The 23,074-nt window shown below is 42.5% G+C and overlaps 1 protein-coding gene across 8 annotated transcripts in view; it reads right to left on the reverse strand.

Annotated features, from left to right (window-relative positions):
• The window catches only part of BRF1 (BRF1, RNA polymerase III transcription initiation factor 90 kDa subunit), a 163,338-nt gene that overhangs the window by 48,981 nt on the left and 91,283 nt on the right, over nt 1-23,074 (reverse strand). For all 8 annotated transcript variants that reach the window (XM_421405.8, XM_046941974.1, XM_046941975.1 and 5 more), the window contains 4 exons: nt 22,921-23,047; nt 21,670-21,709; nt 21,488-21,580; nt 20,414-20,692 (listed from right to left, as the gene is read on the reverse strand). In XM_421405.8, coding sequence (XP_421405.2) covers nt 20,414-20,692; nt 21,488-21,580; nt 21,670-21,709; nt 22,921-23,047 — 539 coding nt within the window. The remainder of the gene's footprint in view (nt 1-20,413; nt 20,693-21,487; nt 21,581-21,669; nt 21,710-22,920; nt 23,048-23,074) is intronic.

Consider the following 23,074-nt stretch of genomic DNA (forward strand, 5'->3'; position numbering starts at 1 on the left):
TTAATTTATAGCCACACGTTTTCACCATGAACCTGGAGAAACCATTTCAGATGACAGCATTTTTCATTCACCGTATCGTGGATTTCTTTACCAGGGCCTATATCCCGGTGATTCATCTGTAAATTACAGCTTAGAAAATATTTTCTGTTCACAAGGAAGCAGCGCAAACCAGTGAATAATACATCATCACACCAACAGTCATACCATGGCTCTATTCTTAATCCTGATCTACAGTCATTCGAACCACCTAACTCACCTCAGTTCTGGAAAAATGTGCATTATTTTTTTCAAAAATGGGAATTATTAAAGCATTTCCAAATCTTAAAATAATTTGAAAGCTATGGAAGGGTCTAAATGAATGTGCAGCAATAACGAGTTTCTGTAATTGCAACTTCACTGTCGTTTTTATAGTTACATATTTACTAAGACTTCTCCCGAAAACAAGAGTTTTTAAGATTCATTCTATTCCTTAAAAATCATAACAGCAAAGAACTGAGATCTAATTTGGGACCAGCACAACTTAGAGCAGCAAAATTGATTTTCCACATCATACTAATGTAAAGTGCTAGTATACCATTAATGCAGTCCAGGGAGAGAAGAAAATACATTATTCAACACAGACTTATTCTGGTGAATGAAGAAAACTCCTTGGTCGTCTCCGTTACATCAAGAGTGGACAACAGATGACCCAAGCTGACGATGTGCAGGAAAAATAAATAAATTAAGTTTCAACAATCTGCAACAGCAGGAAATTGTATGGAACAGCTTGGTAACTTCAGGGACATGGTTCCCTATTCCTGAGCACGTGCCCCTCAGCTTCCAAAGGCTACCGAATGTTTCGGTTGCCTGGGCTGGTGGCTCCTTGCAGAGCAGAGAGCACGGCCCTGAAAGGCATCAGATGGAGCCAACAAGCAAAGGCAGGAATTCAGAGCATTCTCGGGAGATACAACTGATCCTCAGCTTGGCAGAACCCAGGCATTAAAGCAGTTCCTGAAGTACATAAAACCACAGGGCTGGAATCCAACCCAAACTTCTGTGTAGGAATGAGGGCTGAGCTCTTTGAGGAGGTGCACAGGATCAGGCTGCTCAGCCCTACAGACATTATTGGTATCAGACACTGAGCACTTACAGCTTGCTTTTCAAAATTAAACTTAATCAACAGAAAGTTTTTAACAACTCATACACACAACGAGTATCAGCCCAAAGAAAATGTCCTGTTGCAAGGAAACGCCCAACACTTTGCTTTGATTTTCTTCTGAGATTGTTTCATAAATACAGTATCGACTTTACCAATTCTGATAATCTGATGCAAATATAACTGAAAAAGCCTTCAGGAACATATCTCGCTGATAGTACATTTAGAAATGAACTGTACTTTAGAGTCCCAGGGTGTGAAAGTTTTGCTTTATGACTGTTATAACTATTAACTATGTAATTGTTCAGTATATATGCTTAACTCCTGCTCTTATCTCTACACTGTGCAGTAAGAGCACACCTTGCCCTGGGGCCTCCAGCTTCTCGTGCGAGCACCCACTACCACACACACAGGGATGGGACCCAAGGATGCATGGCTCAATCTTCTCCGAAAGAGTAGTGATGCAGTGGCACAGCTGCCCAGGGAGTGGTGGGGTCACCATCCCTGGAGGTGTTCAAGAACCAGGGAGATGTGGCACTGAGGGACGTGGGCAGTGGTCATGGTGGGGATGGGTTGGATTTGGACTAGATGACCTTAGTGATCTTTTCCAGCCTTAATGGTTCTTTGATTCTATGAAAGCACGCCTTCACATGAGGCTGGAAAGGAAAATCAAGGTGAGAAAATACATCCAACTGATTTGTTGCCTCTTTAAAATACCTTTAATATAACTGACTGGAATTTTTTAGCAAGCCGAAATCACGCAAAGCACAGAGGAATGGTTGTGTGCTGCATCCCCAACGGGAGGCCGGGGCATCCTGCTGAGCACCACTGCCAGTCCCTCCTGCTGGAGCCGATACATGGATTTCTAGTGAGTGAAACACTTAAATAATCACCGAGGCAAGGAGTGAACTCTGTAGTCTACTGTCTGAGATGCCTTCCCAGGAGACTGCACACCTGGCTCCGAGAAAGGTTTCATTACTTACACAAAATAAAATAACTCGAGAGCAGAAAGCAGGAGTGTGCCCGAGGCTGAGTAATCCATCTTGGGTTGAAGGAGTCTGTGAGAGCCGGGCCTCAAACCGGGCCTCAAACCGGGCCTCCTGTGCTCTGGGTAGGTGCTGCAGGCACTACGCTGTAGGACAGAAGGATGGGGCTTTTCCTTCTCTTTCTTTCACCAGCCCCTTTTATCTTCAAGATTTCTGGGATAAAATAAACTGAAATATTGACTACTTATACATCAGGGCCAAAATTAAAAAGGAACCAAACTGAAAATCACTCACTGCTAAGTTCTGAACATCATCACAGCCTAGGAAACCAGAACGTGGCAGTGGTGTCTGAGAGCTGCTCTGGACTCAAGTCACAGCTCAACTCGACGTAAAATCCCCTGCATCCCCAAATTATTTGCTGCTAAAGCTGTCACAGCGTTTTAGGAACAATAAAAATATCCCACCAAAATCAACTGCCGCTGCTTTTATTTGTCATTAAACACCTTGCTTCCCCTATATTCTGCTATATTTTTGGATCAGAGGTTTAAAATTTAATATGGCACAGTACAGTAGATGTCTGTTTCCTTATACAACCCTACTACGCCAGACTGAAAATGATGTAATTTCAGGCACCATGAACAATTTCATGTGTCATTTTAAATATAACTTGTTACTGAATTAGGTGCCAGTTCTTCTCATTGGATCAATTAGCACCAGGGACAGAAAGCTCATTCTCCAACTGGTAAATTGCAGAGAAAAATCCAGAAGCAAGTTGTATATAATAAGCATTTCTTAGACCCCATAACAGCAGTAGAGGGAGTAATTGTAGGATATCCACTCTGCCTGCAAGTAGCCCTTACTTCTGCCTATGTGATAGGCATTCATTAACTGCAAGGAGTTTTTCAGATGAGAAGAAGCCTTCAAATCTCTAGTTTAACACTGGGAAAAAAAAGTGTTTTGTTACACAACGCTGATTCAAAGAATAACACATCCACTTTGATCTGACAATTTCCATGGCAGTCGTGAGCATACCCTACCAGCCATCATCATTCATCTGCTTGCTCCGGGGCACCGAAAGCATACCCCTTCACTTTTATTATACCAGAAAGATCTTCCCAGCTGCTAAACTTTTCAAAACAATTTCCAAATGATCATTTTCCCCTTTAATAAAAGGGTTGAAATGAAATTTTCAACGAAATGAAAACACAGATGTGGCCAACATCTGGTCCAACCTCTTAAAAGCTTATTTAAAAGCAATAGTGCCATGTGACACGGCTCTTAGCGGGGATTTCTTCTGTTAAGGAAAACGACCGCCCCGCTGCAGGGCACGGACAAGAAATAAGTTCTGTGTCCAAAAATAAGCAGAACCAAAAAATGCCATGTTTAAATGGGACTGCTGTCAGGCAGAGGGGACAGCGAGACAGAAGGAGCAGTGGAATGGCCCGGTCCTTCCTCACTGCATTTCTCATTGCAGGCAGAGGAAGAGGAGCTCCCAGAGCTTTCATTCAGGGTCCCGGTCAGCCACATCCATGTAACTTACTGTTGCCAGCCAGCCAGCCGTCTCCCTGCATATTTAAAAAGTAAAAAAAAACCAACAAAAAAGCCCTTTCTTTGCAGCCTCTTAACATCTTTGCCAGCGGACTCTAATAGACACGAGAGCTACAAACAGACATTCGGGATTAGGTTTGTAAACCTGCAGGATTATTTACTGTTCTTGTCATTACCAAATGCATGCTAAGCCCTCTTTTAGCACTGTCTCCCCCTCTCTCTTCCTCTGTGTATCTAGTTAAACGTACACATAGCACGCTATTATGGGGATTTATTACAGAAGAATAATTCCTGCTGATATACTTTAAAAACCCGCATTTTTTGACGACAGACATTTGAAGAATGTGTTTTTCTGTTTCTCGCACAGGAGGCACAACTATTTATTGCGCTGCCCAGATAAGAGGATTTCCTTACAGACAGCAATGAAGGCTGAATGCTTCCCAGGAAATCCTCTGAAGCTTATGTAATATAGCAGGCGCTCGGCCCTCCTGTCCCACACAGCACCCACATCCACGCCATCGCACAGCAGTGCCGGAGCTGAGACTGCAACAGAGAGCCCCGGTGCATGGCATGCCGCAAATGAAAACCAGGATATAAGGACACAGTAAAATTAATTGCTCTTCGTGGCAAAATAAGCGTCACAAAGAAATGTATGGCTTGTATTTTCATGGTTAGGTAAAAACGAGGGCTTTCTTTTATTGTACCTGAGGCCACCTTGAAAACTACAGCCTATTCCTTCACTGTGCCAATTCCACACCGCAATTTCGGTCTAAAGGACTACAGAGCACACGAGGCCATGCATACAGTATAAAGATAAATGAAGTCTGTCACATTATTATTTCCTTCTGCCAAGGCAAGGTTAAGGGGTCCTCTCCAGCCGAAGCCAAGTTTCCAGCCTGCCTGCTTCTCAAGAGAAAGCAAACACGGCATGTCGGGAGCAGCCAGGGCCCTTCTTCCCAGCAGTGCTCCCTGCAGCTGACGGGAGACGGGGGGACGCGGCACGGGCTGGCGCCAGGATGCCCAGCAGCACAGGGACAGAGCTGGCATGGTCAGCGCCTGGCATGGGGATGGGAAGGAGTGCAAAGACGAAGCCCAAAATGGGGCAAATGAAAGGCAAAGAGGGAAAAAGCCCGAGCTAATAAAAGCAAAGAAACGCCATGTATTTGCTCCATACTGTGCTACTGTAAACATGAGGTAACAGCTTGCAATAGCAACCTGAAAGCCTTATTACTGTTTGCAAGGTAAGCCCTTCCAAAAATGGGGATGTACAGGCTTCTTAGTTCTGTCTCTGCTCTTAAGAGGGACCTCATCACTGAGCAAACACGAACACAACCTGGGATCAGCCTGGCTGGTTTGTAGTCACTACATCAGGCTCATCCACCTCTCTGTGTGCAGAAGGTTTTCACAGAATCACTAAGGTTGGAAAAGATCACTAAGAGCACCCAGTCCAACCACAACCACTCCCATCACAACCAGTGACCACATCCCCCAGTGCCACATCTCCACTGCTCTTGAACACCTCCAAGGACACTGACTCCACCACTCCCTGAGCAGCTCTGCCACTGCATCACCACTCTTTCCAGGAAGAAATAACCCAACGTATAAGAACTGCTTCTGTCTTAACACCACGCAGAACTACACACCCGGCTTTACGAGCATCTGCATCTCCATTTCCTCGCACTGGGACTCAAACTCCAGGTGTTGGGCTTTTTTCTGCAGCAGCTGATTGACATCCGATGGCCTTCCTGCGTTCGTCGCTTTCACACGGCAGCCGCAGAACAATTATCCCATCACAAGAACAGAATTTCAAATGTGTGTGCTTAATGATATATGTGAATGAATTACAAGAAAAGCCTTTCCCGCAGTCAGTCATCTCTAACAGAACCTCTATTAGATATTGAGCACGTTTTTATAAGTGAGATTTCAATCTGGGGAAAATGAAGAAACCTACCGCTGCTTTTCAGCAGTACATCCACGCTGAAAAAACACCACTGCTGTTTCACCTCACAGTGGATGGAGGCTCTACCTGATCCACTCTCATCTTATACCCATTTAAAGGTTATAGCGGTGGTCCAGCAGGCACGGAAAGTTGTTCATTTAAACACTTATTCATCAGAAAAACAGTTAACTAGAAATCTCCCCTGCAGTACACATTTGTAAAGAAGGCAGTAAGAAAGAAGCCCAGCAATAAACAGTGCCACTGTGATTCTCAAAAGTTGTTTTGTTCATTGTAGACTCATGCTTCTTGAACCACACAGCAACATAAGAAACCCTTAAGGATCCTTTCAACCTCCCAGAATAAATACAGCAGAAAGTTAAGCTTTTGAACTGAAGAACATCCTGAGAGCTGTCCTCCAAACCAGTAAAGTCATTCCTCTCCTTTAATACATTTTCATGTGCCCCCAACAGCTTTTAAAAATAGTGAGAAGGAGCATCCATGGTGCAACCCACTTGATGCAGCTCTTCATTCCTTTTTAAGATCACAGCCCTGCTGTCAGGACCCAGAACTCAAATGACAGCAGCTCTCAACAGCACGCCAAGAGAGATTTCTTGCTGATGAAGCCAACCGCCATCACTGACCACCCTGACGAATACTCAGAAGCACATTAATTACTTATCACAAATGATATTTTTCAGCTCCAAAGCTCCCATGCAAAGTCACGAGGCTCCTCCAGCTTGTGATTTCTGCCTCTAACAACGCCAGCACTGACCGCAGTGTGACTGTGGAGGATGCAGCGTGGCTCCGGATACACACTCACATCTCAACATTGGGCCACAAATTCACCTTTCCAGTCTAAAAGCTTTTTAAAATGGAGACTATAAAGACAGAGGCTCTCCCCACTTCTTGCTCTTTTCCACGTGATTTGGGAAAGTCACCAACTCCCTGCTACATTTTCCTCCATTGCCTTTTATGCTGTTCTTGGCATCTTTTCTCTCCTTTCCCTTCCCCCATCCTTTCTTCTTTTTGGTGCCTTCTGGCCTGTATTTTCTGCATTTTTTAAAATCTCTGCAGGGGTATCCAACAGTAACAGTTTATATAAAGGGAAAGGCCTGGGAGAAGAACTGACCAGCATCTCAATCAGCTCCCCTCTTCACACCCGCAAGTGCAAAGTGCTGCTGTATCTCCTGCAGCAGCCTGACTGCCCGGAGAGCCGCCAGCAAAGGGAAGCAGGCCGAGATCACCGCCCCTGGCTCACTTTCTCTGTGCTGCCAGACCACTGTGTAAAACAGCAAGAGCACTTTACGCAGGAGCCAGCCATAAAGGGAACAGCTGGTTTTGTGTTTAAGTGCTGAGCACCATTTCTGCAACTGCAGCAAGGTGGTAAGCAGCCAGGTCTTGCTGCGGGCACTACGCGCTCCGCTGTGCATCCCTGCAAGCCCACCTGGGCCCAGCACTCAGCCACCAAGCAGCAGGCATGTGTTCTATTGAGAACTAAACCTGCTCCTGCCTCCCATACCCCAGTTGAAATGAGAGTTTAAAAGCAAACCCTAGAATTCTCCTTGGTTTATTCTTACCTATAGATTTTTAATTATGAACCAAACTATGTTCTGCCAACCATAAGTATGCACAATTTTCAAGCCAGAAGAAATCAAGAGGGTCTGAACAGTATTTGAGAGGCTCCTTTTGACACTTAAAAGGAACTTAAAATGGAACTTGAATGTAACTTAAAAGCAAAGCTAACTTATATTCCTGGATATCAGAGTAAATTCAAGGTTGGCTCAGAGGAGAGCCCAGTAATTTGGTGCAAATTTCCCTTAGCACAAGTGGGTATGCTTGTACCCCTCTGCTGAGGTTCAGAGAAGGTCTATGGCACATCAGATGACAAACTCAGTGCCAGCCAACAGAAGCCACTCAGACCACAGCAATGCTTCAGCGGGCAATTATTAGCATTAAGACAACAGTATGATATAGTGTGTTACATTATATATCCAACTCTTCATTCAGAGAAAAAAAATCAATTTGTATTCTGGCCATTTACCACTTTATCCATGTGGGCTGAATGGTGAGAAGCCGTTAACTGAAAGAAAATTATCAGGTAAGAAATTTCTCATTTTGTTACCCAGCTTCTTCCTTCCTTCATTGCTAATGAGAAATCGCAAGCAGGGAATTACAGAGATGGAGAAAGAGAAGGTAAAGGTTTATTATTATTATTATTATTTATTATTATCACAGTAGAATAAACAGCAAGAGTGGAAGCTCCTCTACAAAAAGTAAAAGCTTTTAAAATGAAGCCAGTGGGTGGGAAGCACGCTCAACATGAGCCCTGTCGTAGGGACCGAGGCATTACCGTGTCCATCGGGGCGGCCTCACAAAGCGCACAGGGATGGATCTCTGCAGCATAAAGAAGGGTGGCTGCAGGTGACAGTGGAGCAGGGCAGGTTCACGTGGTCACCTCACCCAACAATGCACGGTGCTTCACCAGGCTCCTCAGGATGACGTGCTCTGGTTCCCTCTGCCTCTCCATACACATTCTGGGGACCTGAGCGAGCATCTTCCCAGATGTACGGTAGACAGCAGTGGAGAACAGTAACATTTTGCCTGCAGGAGCTCTGAGGCCCCAGTGCCTTGGCATTTGATTAGACTGAACTGAGCACAGTGTAATTAGCATGTGCACTCCATATGCTTGAAGTACATCATTAGAGCATTGGAATGCCCTCCAATACCACAACTTCCCAAAAGAAGAAAGTTTGTGGAGAAGTTCCCAGAGAATAATTTGTCTTATTCTCCAGGAATTGGAGAAAAATGCCCACCCGTTCACAGAAGGTTTCTGGAGAAATAACCTTTCCCTGACAAAGCCCAGCAGCATGATTCACCTAGAAATAATGGAGCCAGCTTCACCGGCCTTTCAAGCTAACAGCTATCAGAAAGGCCAGCCATATGCTTGTACAACCTGTCACTCTGATTGATCTCAACATCTGACTGTTGTATATAACATTTATACAGTAGCAAGACTATATTTCACGTGTTGTTTTAGCTAGGTTACGTATTGCTGATTTTACAGATTTTCAGCAAGCTGCTGGTTTTCTCTGGGGAGTAGGCACAAGAAAGACACAGCTTAAATGTGGATCAGATACAGCACGAAGCAATGAGCTTCGATGATTTTACTAAGTCTCAAAAATCAGGTAGACTGGTAACAGATTTGAAAGAGAGCACTGGAAATGATAAGGTCCCACACCCCGTTAAATGTAATTTATTTAAATACATCAGGTCTTTACTTAACATGGTATCGCAGAGGCAGGAAGAAAGTCACAAATCATGGCTGTCTTACATACACTAAGAGGATTCATGGCTCCTTCCGTCATGCATCCATTTTATTTTACAACATATGGCATCGTATCAAAGTCGTTCTCCTTTAATTTACTGAATAACGATGCTTTCCCATGAGGCTTAATCTAAGTTCACCATAACATACTGTATTATGGCAACAATTCTCAGAAACATGACTACGTGTCTGCAGCCCATTTGGAGAGAGGGATGTGCATTTCATGTACCAATCCTTTTAAACACATTCAGCATTAAATGCAATATTGATTTCTCTGAAATCATTAAAGCTTACTTTACAGAACTACAGAATCGCAGAATGGCTGAGGCTGGAAGGGACCTCTGGAGATCACCCAGTCCAGCCCTCTGCCCAAGCTGGGTCACCTACAGCACACTGGGATTTCTGGGAGGCAGGGTTTGAGTATCTCCAGGGAAGGAGACTCCATAACCTCTCTGGGCAGCCTATTCCAGTGCTCTGTCACCCTCACAGAAGTTGTTTTCCCTCATGTTCTGATGGAACTCCCTGTGCTCCAGTCTGTGCACGCTGCCTCTCATCCTATCGCTGAGCCCTGCTTAGAAGAGCCTGGCCCCATCCTCTTGACAGTCCCTCGTAAAATAGTTGTGCACACTGATCAGACCCCCTCTCAGCCTTCTCCAAGACAAACAGGCCCAGTTCCCTCTGCCTAATGCAACCCACGGGCCCTCTTGGCTACAAGGACAAACTGCTGGCTCATGGCTCACTTGCTCACCTGGACCCCAAGTCCTTCTCGTCAGAGCTTTAAGTTAACTAAAACTAAAAGCTACCTTCAGAAAATAACATTTGGGTAACTTTTGTTTTACCATTTCACTACAAAATGAAACTAAAACCATAAGATCCTCATTTCCAACCTAGACTTACTTCCTTTAGATAAAAATATAAAAATATGTTCTTCAGATAAGACTAGGACGGACTGTTCTCTACATTAGCTTTAACTAGGCAAACTCTTTCCAAGGAGATTTAAGCATCATTAACTGTGCAGTGAAATAAGCCTGAAATAAGCCCAGGAAATGTGTTTCCCTCAGAGAGATGAGGGAAGAGCTAGCAAATGGCATGGGCAGAAGCCCTGTCTCCTGAAAGGATAAGATTTTGAATCCGACTGGCTAGATAAAGCAGAGAACACTAAAGACCAAACAAAAAATCTCCCATGCAATTTCCTTCACACCATAAAAACCAACATAAAAATCCTCAAATGCTAAAATAAAGCCTAACAGAGAAACATCACCGTCAATGACTGCCAACTAAAATGAATGATCTGCGCTGAAAGCATTTGCTGATGTAGCAAGAAGCTGCCACAAAGACTTTCAAGGCAGTGGCAGCAAAGTGGTCTATGGATCCACTCCTCACCTCCTGCCCAGGAAAGCCTGAAAACAAGACAAGCAGGACATGTGAGGCTGCGAAGGCAGGATTTGGGCATCTGTATTCACACAAGTTTAATTCTCAAGGTGTTCCTCAAGAGTTATTTAGGGATGGTTTCATGCCTGCAGTGGCACTGCAATCAAACAGCTTCACAGGATGCGACGGCTGTGCATCTGCAGACCACAAAACGGTACAGACTGGGCAATATTCCGCATTTTGCCCAAAAGGAGAGGATAGATTTGAACAACGCCAAGTCATGTAAATCACAGCCTTAATTATACTGTAACTTAGAAACAAAGAAAGGAAACAAGAATGACAATTTCAAGCTTTTGTGCTGCTTTTAGACACCGCATTTTTCTCTGCTTTTTAGTAAAATGAAAAGTAGAGAACTTTGGACACAACAAGGATTAAGAGGAAGCCTGCCATGACTGGGGGAACCAACAACTCATACAGCAGTATTTCATTCAGGAGAGTAACTGCATGATACCGTAGGGTTCCATGTGTGTTCCATCCCAGCGACTGAAAAACTGGTTAAGCAAAGGAAAAAAATATATATATATCTTTGTTTATTTATTTCTAAATCACCAGCACTGCAAACTCATTCTGGTATGTGAAAGTCAATGTGAGCTCTCTCTAGTTATGCATCCCTATTACCATAGACATTCCACAATTGGAAATTACTTCTCGTAATGCTTACGCCAGAAAGAAAAGAGCCGTATTGCATCTGCAGAACCCAAAGCAGTAAAACATAATAAACATTTATCTTTGTCATTGGCTCTGCAAAACCGATCTGTTCGGCAAGGAGGTGCCATTTTATAGAGTTGCTTTATTGCTACATAATTATTGATGCATCAGCCAAGCGCTCTCTCAAGCAAAGACTGTTCTTAACAATGAGCTTGTTAAAAGTTTAGCGTAAACCTTAGGATAAGAAACAGCCGCTCGATTTCATCTGATAGAAACTTTTAGAGAGAAAAAAAAAAGAAAAGTAGAGGGATGATTTAAAAAGAAAAAAAAAAAAGTGCTATGTTTGAGGCAGGCATGAAATTGAAACAGACAAGACGCTTTAATGTGATAGAAAGAAAGAATTGGGGACATCTGTACCGAGAATACGTTGTAAGTAGCGGGAGGAATTATCAATCTAGTGATGTGCCAGCTCTCTGCATTTCAATTGCTTCGCAGGCCGTACCATAAAAATTGTTTGCAATGAAAGCAGTATGAAGAATTCCTAGGTTTTATTGCTCCCAGTGATATTCTACCCAGTTTGTGTACACGGTTTGTATCCTTTCAAGTTCAGCACCGTTTCGTATTAGTACCTCTTTAAATTGCTTGCCCACAAATACGGTTCCGTGTTCAAAATGCCTCAATATTAAATTTTCTGTTTCAGTCTGAACACCTTTAGAATCAACTTTTCAAAGGCAAGGTTTCATGCAAACTTTCTGAAAGTCTACGTAAGGCAACAAACTTTCAATTTAAAAGCAGGCTTTCTCAGGAGAGAATTCAAGGTACCCTTTTGCATCCCTTCCCCGCCTTGTTAAACCAAACTTCCTCACTGCTCACATGTCTCTTAAGGGCTTCAAGTAGGAATCTTATTCCCTGTAGTGTGCATATAAAACAATCTTGGGTGACAGCGTATTTGAAAACATTGTTCCCATTCACTGGAGGGCTTAAAAGCCTCCCATGTGGCCTCCAAAACACGTTCGGTCTTACAGGGAACAGATGGGCAACTGAGGGTCCGGTGGAAATTGGAACAGCTTCAGCAGGTCTACAGGAGCCTCAGCAACAACGTTCCCTGCGGGGTGACCATGCACCAACACTGGCCTTGTGGGAGAACTGGACAAGCTGGTTTCTGCTTTTGTCTTTAGTCTTGGGCTTCATCTTTGGTCTTGGTGAAGAATTGAATGCTACGGAGATGTGAGATGCTGCAGAGACATGGAAAGTGCTAAAAACTCTAGCTTGAAGATAAAGAGGGACTTTATGGCAAAGCAACTTCCTATTTAAGTATGTTTTAATGAATTGAAAGCACGGACAGAATACAAGAGCACCACTGGTGACACAACATAATGTTGGTAAGGATATTGCTGCATCTTGGTACACTGATTTCTACAAAAGCATGTAGAAAAATACACATTTTCTACCTCTAACAGAAAACCAGTTAGGAATATGACTTCCAAAATCAGCCATTTGTTTTGTTCCTATAGAACTGTTAACGATCTGGTCACAGAGAACCGTACTCCTTCTTCGCCATCTGTGAGCACATGGTGGTTTCACCACCATAACTGAATCAAACACAGAATTAAGGTAGTGAATTTGCTTGAAAATGGTATATCCTTTCACCCCCTGCACAGACATTTACTTTTGGCTTATGTCTTCACATCTATCTCAAGAGCATCGCTTCTTGTTCCCAATTTCTTTCCTGGTACTTTGCAGTATTATTTACTCTCCCCCATTTCATATTCTTTCCCTTATTTCTAGAATCCCTGTGTAAACTCTTTCATCACGGAAAACAACTTTTATAATCTTTTGTGTAAACAGACATCTTGATTTGAAAGATGAGCCTTATCTTCAATCTGCTAACTTCAAGTATTTCCTGCTTTAGCAAAACTTAGCTGTAAAAAATCCCTTTTTTTTTTTTGCAATTGCCTCCAGAATTGACAAGCAACCCTCTCTACACACCTGACTGGTCCACCACAGCCCACACAACCCTCAACAAAACATCACAATTTTTGCTATTAATAACTAACCCGTAGCGGGTCTTACCTGTCAGTTTCTATTGCTTTGCACAGCTGTAATTAATGAACACCGAAAACTCTAAAAGCAATTTTTTCAGCCCTACTGAATGCATTCTGGTGAGCACATACAAAAAAAAAAAAAATTAAATTGAAAAGCTGAGGAGTACAGTAGCCTCATGCTGACAGGTCACTCTGATTCCAGGTCAAAGCAGCATCTATTTTCAGCTGCTTTGATTATAATTGCTGATGGAATAACAAACAAACAGCAATTATCTCATTGTCACACAAGACAAAAGGTCTAATAAATGAATCCATCTTAAAGTAACACTGGGAAACAAATTCAAATGCAAATAAAATTTGGTTTCCAAGATTATTTTTAATTGCCAACACTGTCAACATTAATGTTACTCCTCTACTGGATAACACATCCATTTTAGTCAATGAAAGCATTTTGCAAACCAAACATATCAAACTACTACCATACAAGGCCAAGTTCATGACAGTTTCCACCAACAGTCTGTACTGTCATATCTGACAATCCCTTATTACAAAGGTCATCTATGCAAGTCTGCAGCCCAACCCATAGATACACGTTTTTCTTGACCACGATGCCAGCCCTGGGATTTCAGACTAACAAACAGAACAGATGAAGTACGTAGGGGAGTGATGAAGTTAATCCTTAAGAAGATACAGGAATTAATTTTTCAAACTATATTCAACCCTGCCAAAGGAAAGCAAAAAACCCCAAACTGCTACAACAAAACCAACCCTCAAACTTTACAGAAATGGCACATTCCTGGAAGGCTCTGCCTCTGTGCATTTTCACTTCACAGGTATTGCCTTTAAGGCCTGAGCCTGAATCATAAGAAAATACAGCACCAAACGGAGGATTACTTTAGCTCTTTCAGAAGATGCAAGACAAACATGGGATGGACAGGATCCACCGCAGCACTGCACTTGGATTTATTGCCCATCATATTAAACTGAAAGTAGCTAAGCTGTGTAAATCTGTCTGCGCTGTATTTCCTCCTTCCAAGGGCATGTTTTGTGGCTTCTTGACCTCAGTTAATAAGTCTTTATTCTCAATAACAACTGGGACCACGAAGCCTTCCTGAACTCAGCCCGGCTCCCCGCTATGACACTGCAGATGCCATGATGGATTGCTTAAATAACATTCCTCCGTGCAGTTAGCTTTCCATCCCAACTTGACGTTCTCCGTCTATTCTCCGCACATTTCACTTTCCACAGCTCTCTAATGAACAATTTCAGTTTTCACCGAGTTTTTTGGTGGAAGATTTTTCTTCCTTTTTGGCAGCAGGACCGTCCGCTTCTTCTGGAAACAGCGCACCGAACCCAATAGCTGTGAGCATTAATAGGCTCACATTTTGACAGGTGCGGAAATGGAAATATCATTTAATTCTCATGCTGGTGGGGAGTTAATCGGGTTGTTTAGCCAGGTTTCCTGTGTGTGTGTGCGCGTCGTCACCCTCCCACCACCACCTCCCCAAGCTTTTCTTTAATCCTCGGCCAACTTCAGTGATTTAAGAGCAGGAGAACGGTCCCGGAGATGGCTGCATTTCTGCAGGTTCCCAGAGACATCAGCCCATGGAAAGGCAGGTGCAAACATAAACGCCCCTGAAAGCACCTCCCACATGGAGAAGCAGCACCTTTTCAGACATCGGGCAGTGCTAGCAAGGAGAAAACCTTAAAAAGAAGCCCCAGCAGAAACACAGATCAGCACCTGTGAATGCTGAGGTACCAAAGACAACTGTGAATACAGCTCTGCCTCAGTAACTGCTGAACAACTGGTTCCATAATTATAGTTATTTACGGGCAAATGACCGTTCCTAAAGCCCCAGCCAAGTTTCCCTTCTTCTCTCTGCCTGCACTGTGCTGCAGGACAGAAGTGACACACACTTTCCTGTGAGGAGTGTCTGTACAGATAAACCTTTGGAAAAATCCTAACACATATATCCATGAATGCTAAAAAAAAAGGTGTTCCTATGATTCAGCTTATGCTGCCGCTCACATTTATCTCCCCAGCACCTCCAACAAATGCAGGTTTCTCTCCAAAACTCCCTTCTAGACTTGCCTGAAAACCTTTCAGCTAAACCATATGATTAGTTCTCATCCCTTAACCTTCCTAGTTACTCACGATATGAATATGGAATGAATTTATAGCACTCAACTTTTAATGAAGTGCAAAGAACTCTCACGACAAAATACGGATCTGTGGATTTTGGAGTAATACGTGCACACAGAACTCATGTGGGAGTGATATATACAGTCAGGTAAGAAGATCATGTCACCTGTAATTCCCACCAAAGATTTCAGGTACCAAAAACTGCATTTGAAGCAGCTGGTGGTCTCCTATTGCCATGCTGGCTGCAGCAAGCACTTCACATCTCATTAACAACATAATAAAGGCTCCATCAGCGATATGGCCTATCAAGACTGCCAAACACAAGAATATAGACACTAGATTAGGAAGATGAGCTAACAGAAAGGTTTTTATTGCCTAGTTCGAAGGATTGGTAAGAACTCGTCCTGCCATAGAAAATACTCTCTGGTGATCCAACAGCACTCGGAGATGAAGAGCAGACCCTGCGAGGTGCCAGAGGAGGAAGGTGGCACCGAGGAGGTCACCACACTGCTGCTTTCCACAGGCAGAACTGAAAACCACTGAAGTGAGAGCACCATTAGAGTCAGAGCCAGAAGAAGCCATCAGGATGGGGACACGCATGCTTACACTGATGACCAAGTTGTACTTTGCATATATAACACAATTAGCGCTAAACTCAGCAGCTTTATTTCTCATGTATGTGGTAATTATGACTTAATAGAGCTTCATAATGTTCTCTCTAATTACTGATTATATCTTCTTATATACTTTCATACGTGCAAATACACATATATTCTCAAAAGGTTGGCACTGATGTGCTCGGAGAATAATCTGAGAAAGAAAGGGACACCACAGAAGAAGATACAAATGCCCAGTGGGAATCAACACTCCGCCACTTATTGAAGAGTAATGGCAAGAAGCAATTCAGGGAATCTACCCATCACAGGCAACCAGGTTGGGAACTGCATGATGGGAGGGAATCAGCCAGCCTCCCAGTCACACACGTTGCTGCCAAGAGCCATTCTCTGACCAGTTTCCACCAGGGCCAGGACAAAGATGGGAGCAGGAGGCAGCTGGAGAACACCGTGGTAGATAAACCTACCCCTGCCTCCTTTAACATCATCTTCAGCTGCCTTGAACAAGAGGTTGGAAAGTGCTGGTACATAGGGATGCTGACAACCACCCGATCAATGACTGCTGTCTGCATGGGGTCTTTAACACCCACAGAAATCAATGGAAACATCTTTGGACTTCAGCCCATGTGTCAGATTACGCCTGTGGCAGAAAGGGAGGCATAAACACAAGGAGTAATAAACGAGCAAACTATTAATTATGAACAAGCACTAAACCTTTCTCATGTATTCTTTGTGAAATTAGCCCTGAACGCAGTTAGCTGGATGCCTAACCAAGCGCAAGATGGTACATGCACAGCAATTTCTCACTGCAAGAGCCACTTACTTTCATGAGGACGTGCAGAAGCCTGCTACCATTGCCTCACGTACAGGATTTGAAACCATCGCCCAAAATGACTGCATGTGAATTTTGATTCAAAACAGGAACTAAATGAGGTCTGAAACGCTACCACAGTGGCAAACACAAAGTTATATGAAGGTAGTCGGTAACTTACACCCTGTAGTTTGTCTCCATCTCTGTTGTTATCAGACATTTTTGGCCAAAATTCGGTTTGTGACTTTTGGCTGACGTTGCATAAAGAGATGAACTGGCTGCATGCATGGGAAGGAGAGGGTGACAGTCAGCAATCAGGACAGAAACATCAAGAAGAGTGACAAACAGAACCCGTGGTGTTTAACTGTGACGGTCTCCTGAAGGGAATGGGGTGCTGTTTGGAAGAACTTCAGATCCAGAAAGAACACCCACATACATCATGAGGAGGGTGCAGCAACACTGCTCTGCCAGGAGACTGTCAGACTGATCTCCCAGATTCACCTCTGAAACTGTGATCCCACAATAAAGCCCTTTTATCACAAAGAATAAGCAGCAGTTTGCAACGACTCAGAGAGATTTCAGCTCAAATGTCTCTGCAAATTATTACACTTTGTAGGAGAAAAAACTGTCAAATGCAGTGTTTATTCTAAGCCTCAGTCTCATTAACCCAGTACCTTACATGCCCTTTTTGTAATGCAAATTTGCTAAAATACTGTGCTTTCCATAAAACATTCATATAGACAGGCTCACCTTGCTCAAACACCAACTGTAAGTCAAGCAAAAAATAGACAGAATTTCTCTTAATACCTAAGCTCTGCACCTAACTCTTATCTGCCAATGCAGTCTGTGAGGAACCTTATGCTGTTGCTGCAGCCTTCATAGCACAAAGGTGGAAGATTTCCCAAAGCAGCTGATGTAGGCAATTATAAACTGAATAGCCACATGTAAAAGCCAAATAAAAGGACTTTGCAGAAGGTACCTACAGCAGACCTTTTTTTGAGGAACAGAGATTATTACAGAGAATCGAAAGGATACCCTGCATTTAGGAGGCCAAGATCTCCAGCTCAACCTTGTCCCAATGCTCTGCACAGTGGAAGATGTCTTTGGGATGGAGAGGGCCAAGGGAAGAGCAAGGCTCCTGTTTTCTTATTTACATAGCTGTGGAGATGGCACAGAATGTCACCTTAGGGATGCAATGCTATGTTGACTGTCCTTTCTCCAACATACTGAGGCACTGGAACATGAAAATATCATAGCAAACTCATATCCAGTCAAGATTCACGATATAAATTGTAAATAAATATAAAATATTTACAAATATAAATTGTAAAATATATACAAATATAAATTGTAAATAAACTAAATTCAGATACACAGGATAGATGCGGAAATGTTACCATCTTTGCTTCCTCTCCCCACAAGTACAAGCTACTTCTGCTTCCTGAGATGATCTCTAAATGTATTATCCCAAATTAAACTCGGAACCACCGCTTTCATCCTATTTTTAGTTTTGAAAGCTGTCACTTCTTTTTTAGACTTCAGGGAGGGCCTGGAAGGTATCTGATTCTTACAACCACACTAGTTGGCCTGATGGAAGATACTACCTCTGTATACAAATCTTTCCCAGACTTCCCAGCATGGTGAGGCCGAACTCAGGGCACCAGTGCTTGAAGTGATGGAGATACCTACAGTGTTTCCAACAGGGCTCAGAGTTATGATGCACAAATGACCAACGGGAGGCACCTCTACAAGAAGTTTTCTTTACACAGTAAGATGCCCTCCCAGACCATCTGCCAGACCAGGTTCCTGGTCATCCAAAACACACCAAGGCTCCATTACTGCTCTTGTACCCAAAGGTCCTCAGAGATGATGCACCCACACCACCCAGTCATTACACTGGAAGGCTGCAGAGACTGGGAAGCGCACCACAACACGTCTACCCCGCAGTACAGACAGGGCCACAGTCAACCAGATTTAACATGGAGATAAATAACATCTGTCACTTAAAAGAATATATATATGTATATACATATAAGGGACAGGATCTACAATGAAAATGAAACCGAAACAGCAATTCAGCATATCAGTTTCACAGCATATTACAAAAATAAGTACCTGTTTACCATGCCCACAATCATTTCCCAGTTTCATAAAGAGCCTGAGTATACTGAAACCTATTTATTTTTGAACATTCCCTTCATTTGGCACCTCCCCCACTTTTGGGGAAAAAGAAGAAGAAAAAGCAGAACATGGAGCTGCCATAGCAGGAGCGGCCACGGGTTCTCCTGCCTACCTGCCCAAAGCCCAACTCAGAGGAACGCACCTAGCTGTACCAGCTTAGCTTCATCTTCAATCTCTCAGTCCTCAGCCCAGCCATTAAAATGGTCAATAGCATTCCCAGCTGAGAAACGCCCATCACTGCAACTCATTTTTACAGGTCATTGGCCAGCTAGACAACAACAGCTTCTAGCCATTACTGACCTCTCTTCAACGCGAACCGCTGATTTCCCAGAGAAAGACAAGCCATGAGCCATCCATTTTCTTAATCGTAATTAAAGCAAACACAAAACCACTCAACTGTTTCTATATGCCTTACTTCATACAAAATATAAGCATGCAATCATCCTGCTATGTTTCTGAGAACACTGACATAATGAGAATCTGAATGCATTCAGTTCATCTATTGATGCAGGGAATACCCTACTAGATGTAGGTGCTGTTGAACAGAAATTAGCATCAGAACAATTGGGATAACAAAATGTTCTGGTGGATCTGCTCCCAAGCTGACAGAACAGGTTCAGGCAGGTGTGTCTTATGATGGAAAAATTAACAGTGATAATGCATGAAATGCCCTTTAGATACATCCACTTCTCAGTGACATTAAGATGCAGAAGAAATATTAAAAATGCCATCTTCAAAATGCTCAAGCACACAAAAGAGAAAGCAAACAGACCTGCCTGAATGGCTAGCTGTTTGCAACACTACCTGCTTTATGGCTCAGCCAAAATTGAATTCTTTCATCAGTCCTGGTCTTACTTTTCTGCGCAGAGCTATTTGGTGTTTTTTTAAAGATAAAACAGTAAACCCACCAAAACAGACAACAAAGTCTGTAGTTCTTCTTCTCTTCCGGACAGGTGCCCGGAACTGGAGCATTAACTCTTCAACTCCCAGTGCATGACATGATGTTATGATGTGGAATACCAATAACCAAAAATCATAGAACTATGACACCCATATCAATGAAAACACATACAACCAGTTATTTCCCCTTCAAACATTTTAAATATTTGTCATTTGCAAATGACTGAATATTCTTAGAGTCAGATTGCATCACATCTGACTCCAGTAAAACGTGGATGACAATTTAGATGAAAGCCTGCCTTCATCTAAAATTCTTGTACTTGGGTATTAATTTCCAGTCATCCTTACAGAAATCTGCTTCCTCCAATTTCCTAATTGAGACTGCGTGGCTTGAAATATGCCCATCAGCTATCGTATGATTGCAAATGTACTTGACGAAGAAATGCACATTCTCAGGCTTCAGAAAATAATCAGGAACTCCAGATTCTCCTGAAGCTTCCTGAGAAGCAGATGTGAATGACCAATATCAAAGACTTAGACCACTGATCTCAATCAGTCTTACAACTCCTGTCAATCAGTGTTACAGAGACTCATGGAATTGCTGTCAAAGTAACCATTAGGATGCCTAGAAATTATACAACCTACATCTGGCTGCATGCATCCAACATATCCTCTCACAGGTTTTCTTGAACTGATGTTTTACTCACCAGGCTCTCGGTCCTTAGAGGAAATACACTCTTTTATGGACTCTGTTATGCCAAGACTAGCTGCAGTGGGGAGCGGACCGAGTAAGGATTCCAGTGCAGGTGGTCTTACAGGAGCTTCATTTCCATTTTTGCAATCTCCATCTTCACCTGGTTTTAACCTATCTTTCTCAAGAAGTTCATTACAAAAGTCTTTGTTTAAGTGATTAGCAGCTGCTTCCAGTTCTTCATCTTCTGCCTCCTCCTCTCCAAATATGCTTAATGTATTATCTTCTATAGAATCTGTAAGGGAAAAAAAAAACAACCAAACAACAAAAACCCAACAAATCATTGCATACCATCTGTTACAGAAACTAAATAAATAGAGTAAATGGAGTAAATATTCCCTCAAAGTAAAAAAAATAATAATTTGTAGAGAAAATCTGTAGAAAACACACACACTATTTCAGTACCATGTATGAATGTAGGGAGTTTCCAGATGCTCTTCAAATTCATGAGCCTGGGTATTAAAGTGTATTTTTGTGAATAGAGCCATTGTTTAAAATACAAGCATTGTGTTATCAAATTATGGCAGGTAAAAGGCTTCTTCAAAAGAAGCCGACTACTTGTTGGCCAATGAATGGCCAATTAAATCTGCACAGAGAGCCACCATACCAATTTGTCAACCAGGGCATTCACTGACAGAAGGGTCCACGTACTGCTATACCACACACTCAGCACTAGTGATGCAAAGAAACATTCTCAGGTATCAGCGCCAAACTGATAAGGTACCAAGAATGAACAAGTGATTGTTGTACTGCAATTGTAATGAACAAGTTTTACTTTTGTTTTTATTTTGCATGATCTTTTTTCAATTCTGTATCAAGTATTTTGTCCATGTGAAGGCTGACGTCTGAACCAACAAACTGGCAAGACGAGTTGAAAAGCAGAGAGAACCCTAATACAATAAACAGAGATTCTTTACTACAGAAGCATTTACATGATCACATTTATCACAATCAAGTTCATACACTTAATACTGTCTGCAGGATATGAACCTATTATTATTTAAGTAGTCACAAGATTTTATAGACTTACCACTTTTAGATAAATTTGCAAATACGCCTTTTGCTTTTGGTCTACTATTTTCTAATTCAATCTCTATTTCATCCTGATAGCTTGATATTTCACCTGTGGTGATGAAATAAAAATAAGACTCAGCAATCACCAATGCAATTTTGAAGAAATGAGTGATCTGTTACACTAAACACAACTTATACCTTCAAAATCTTCCAGCTTTTTTGATAACGCCTTCTCAAGCTGAAATGAAAACAAACAAGAAAAAACAACCATGAAATTACTACAAAAACATCTCTGTGCTATTTCTGAACTGTATACACAGACACAGAATCACAGGGTATTTTAAAAGCAATTAGAAGGTTTCAAATCCTAATTCAAATTATTTTATATCGCCAGACAGGTATAAAGCTACCAGCCAGTTTAAAACAGTATGTCAGAAATCTCTGTACTTCAGAAGGAACTTCTACTTCAGCAAGCTGCATTTAGAAGACTACAGTCTACAGCAGTAAGCTCTATGACTGCAGATGTGAGCAAGTGCAAGGACAGTGCTGAAATTGCTGTGCACAGGCCAGATGTGGCACATATGCAATGGCAGTCTGCAGTACTGACCTACACAATCTGACTGACTCTTGAGAACATCATAAACACATCAACAGCCCTTTAAATGACAGCATATTTAGAATATTAAATACTACTGCCTTTTAAGAAAGTGTGTGGTTTCTGATCCAATTACAAAGCATGCACCTTGGCCACTCTCATCTCTTAATTCTGGTTAACCAGGACTGAAGAGCACACACAGCACACACAAGAGAAATGCAGGCATTAGAACAGCTTCTCAAGACCTGCGTGCCACAAACTCAGCTTAATTTGTTGCATGACAGACTCCAGTTTTGCAAGGGCATAAAGATGTGATGCTTCAGTAAAAGGTCAGAGCAGAAGAAGAGAAACATGCAGCAGGAAAACAAGCATTACGGAGGGAAAGTAACTGCATCATCTTGCACACAGGGCAGCACCCAAGCAGAGGGCACTGAGCTCTCATCTACAACACAGCAATTGTGTTAAGCACCAAACACTGCAAAACATGGGAGCTCCACAGGTGCTCATCTGCTCAAACACCCAAATGTCCCCATCTGACCAACAAGAGCAGTGACACTGTGCTTCCTGCTGGGGTTGAGTCAGACTGGAGAGACACTTCAGTCCCTCCTCAAGGGATATTTAAGGTTACACTTGAAGCTACGTATCTTTGGAGGACAGAGGCAGTAAAACCATATCCTTAAAATAAATATATATATATCTTAAGTTAATGAGCGTCATATGCACTAATGCTCACCAATCTCTTAAGAACCTCAAAGTAGATGTAACCAAATTTTAAGAGATTAAGGACTTAGTATTAATTGATCCAGAGGAGAAAAGAGGGGAGAAATGAACAGAGCATTGGGTTTAGAATTTACCTGCTGTATCTTCAGTTTTTTTTGGCCAGCTGTGAATGAAGGGGGATCACATTCTTCTTCCAAGTCAATCCTCATAAACTCATCTATGGTTAGCTGACTTGTTGGAGTATATTCAAACTCTGTCAACCTATCAAAGCATACACCATATTACCTT

Source organism: Gallus gallus, chromosome 5 (genome assembly GCF_016699485.2).
Source record: "Gallus gallus isolate bGalGal1 chromosome 5, bGalGal1.mat.broiler.GRCg7b, whole genome shotgun sequence".
Classification (NCBI taxonomy): domain Eukaryota; kingdom Metazoa; phylum Chordata; class Aves; order Galliformes; family Phasianidae; genus Gallus; species Gallus gallus.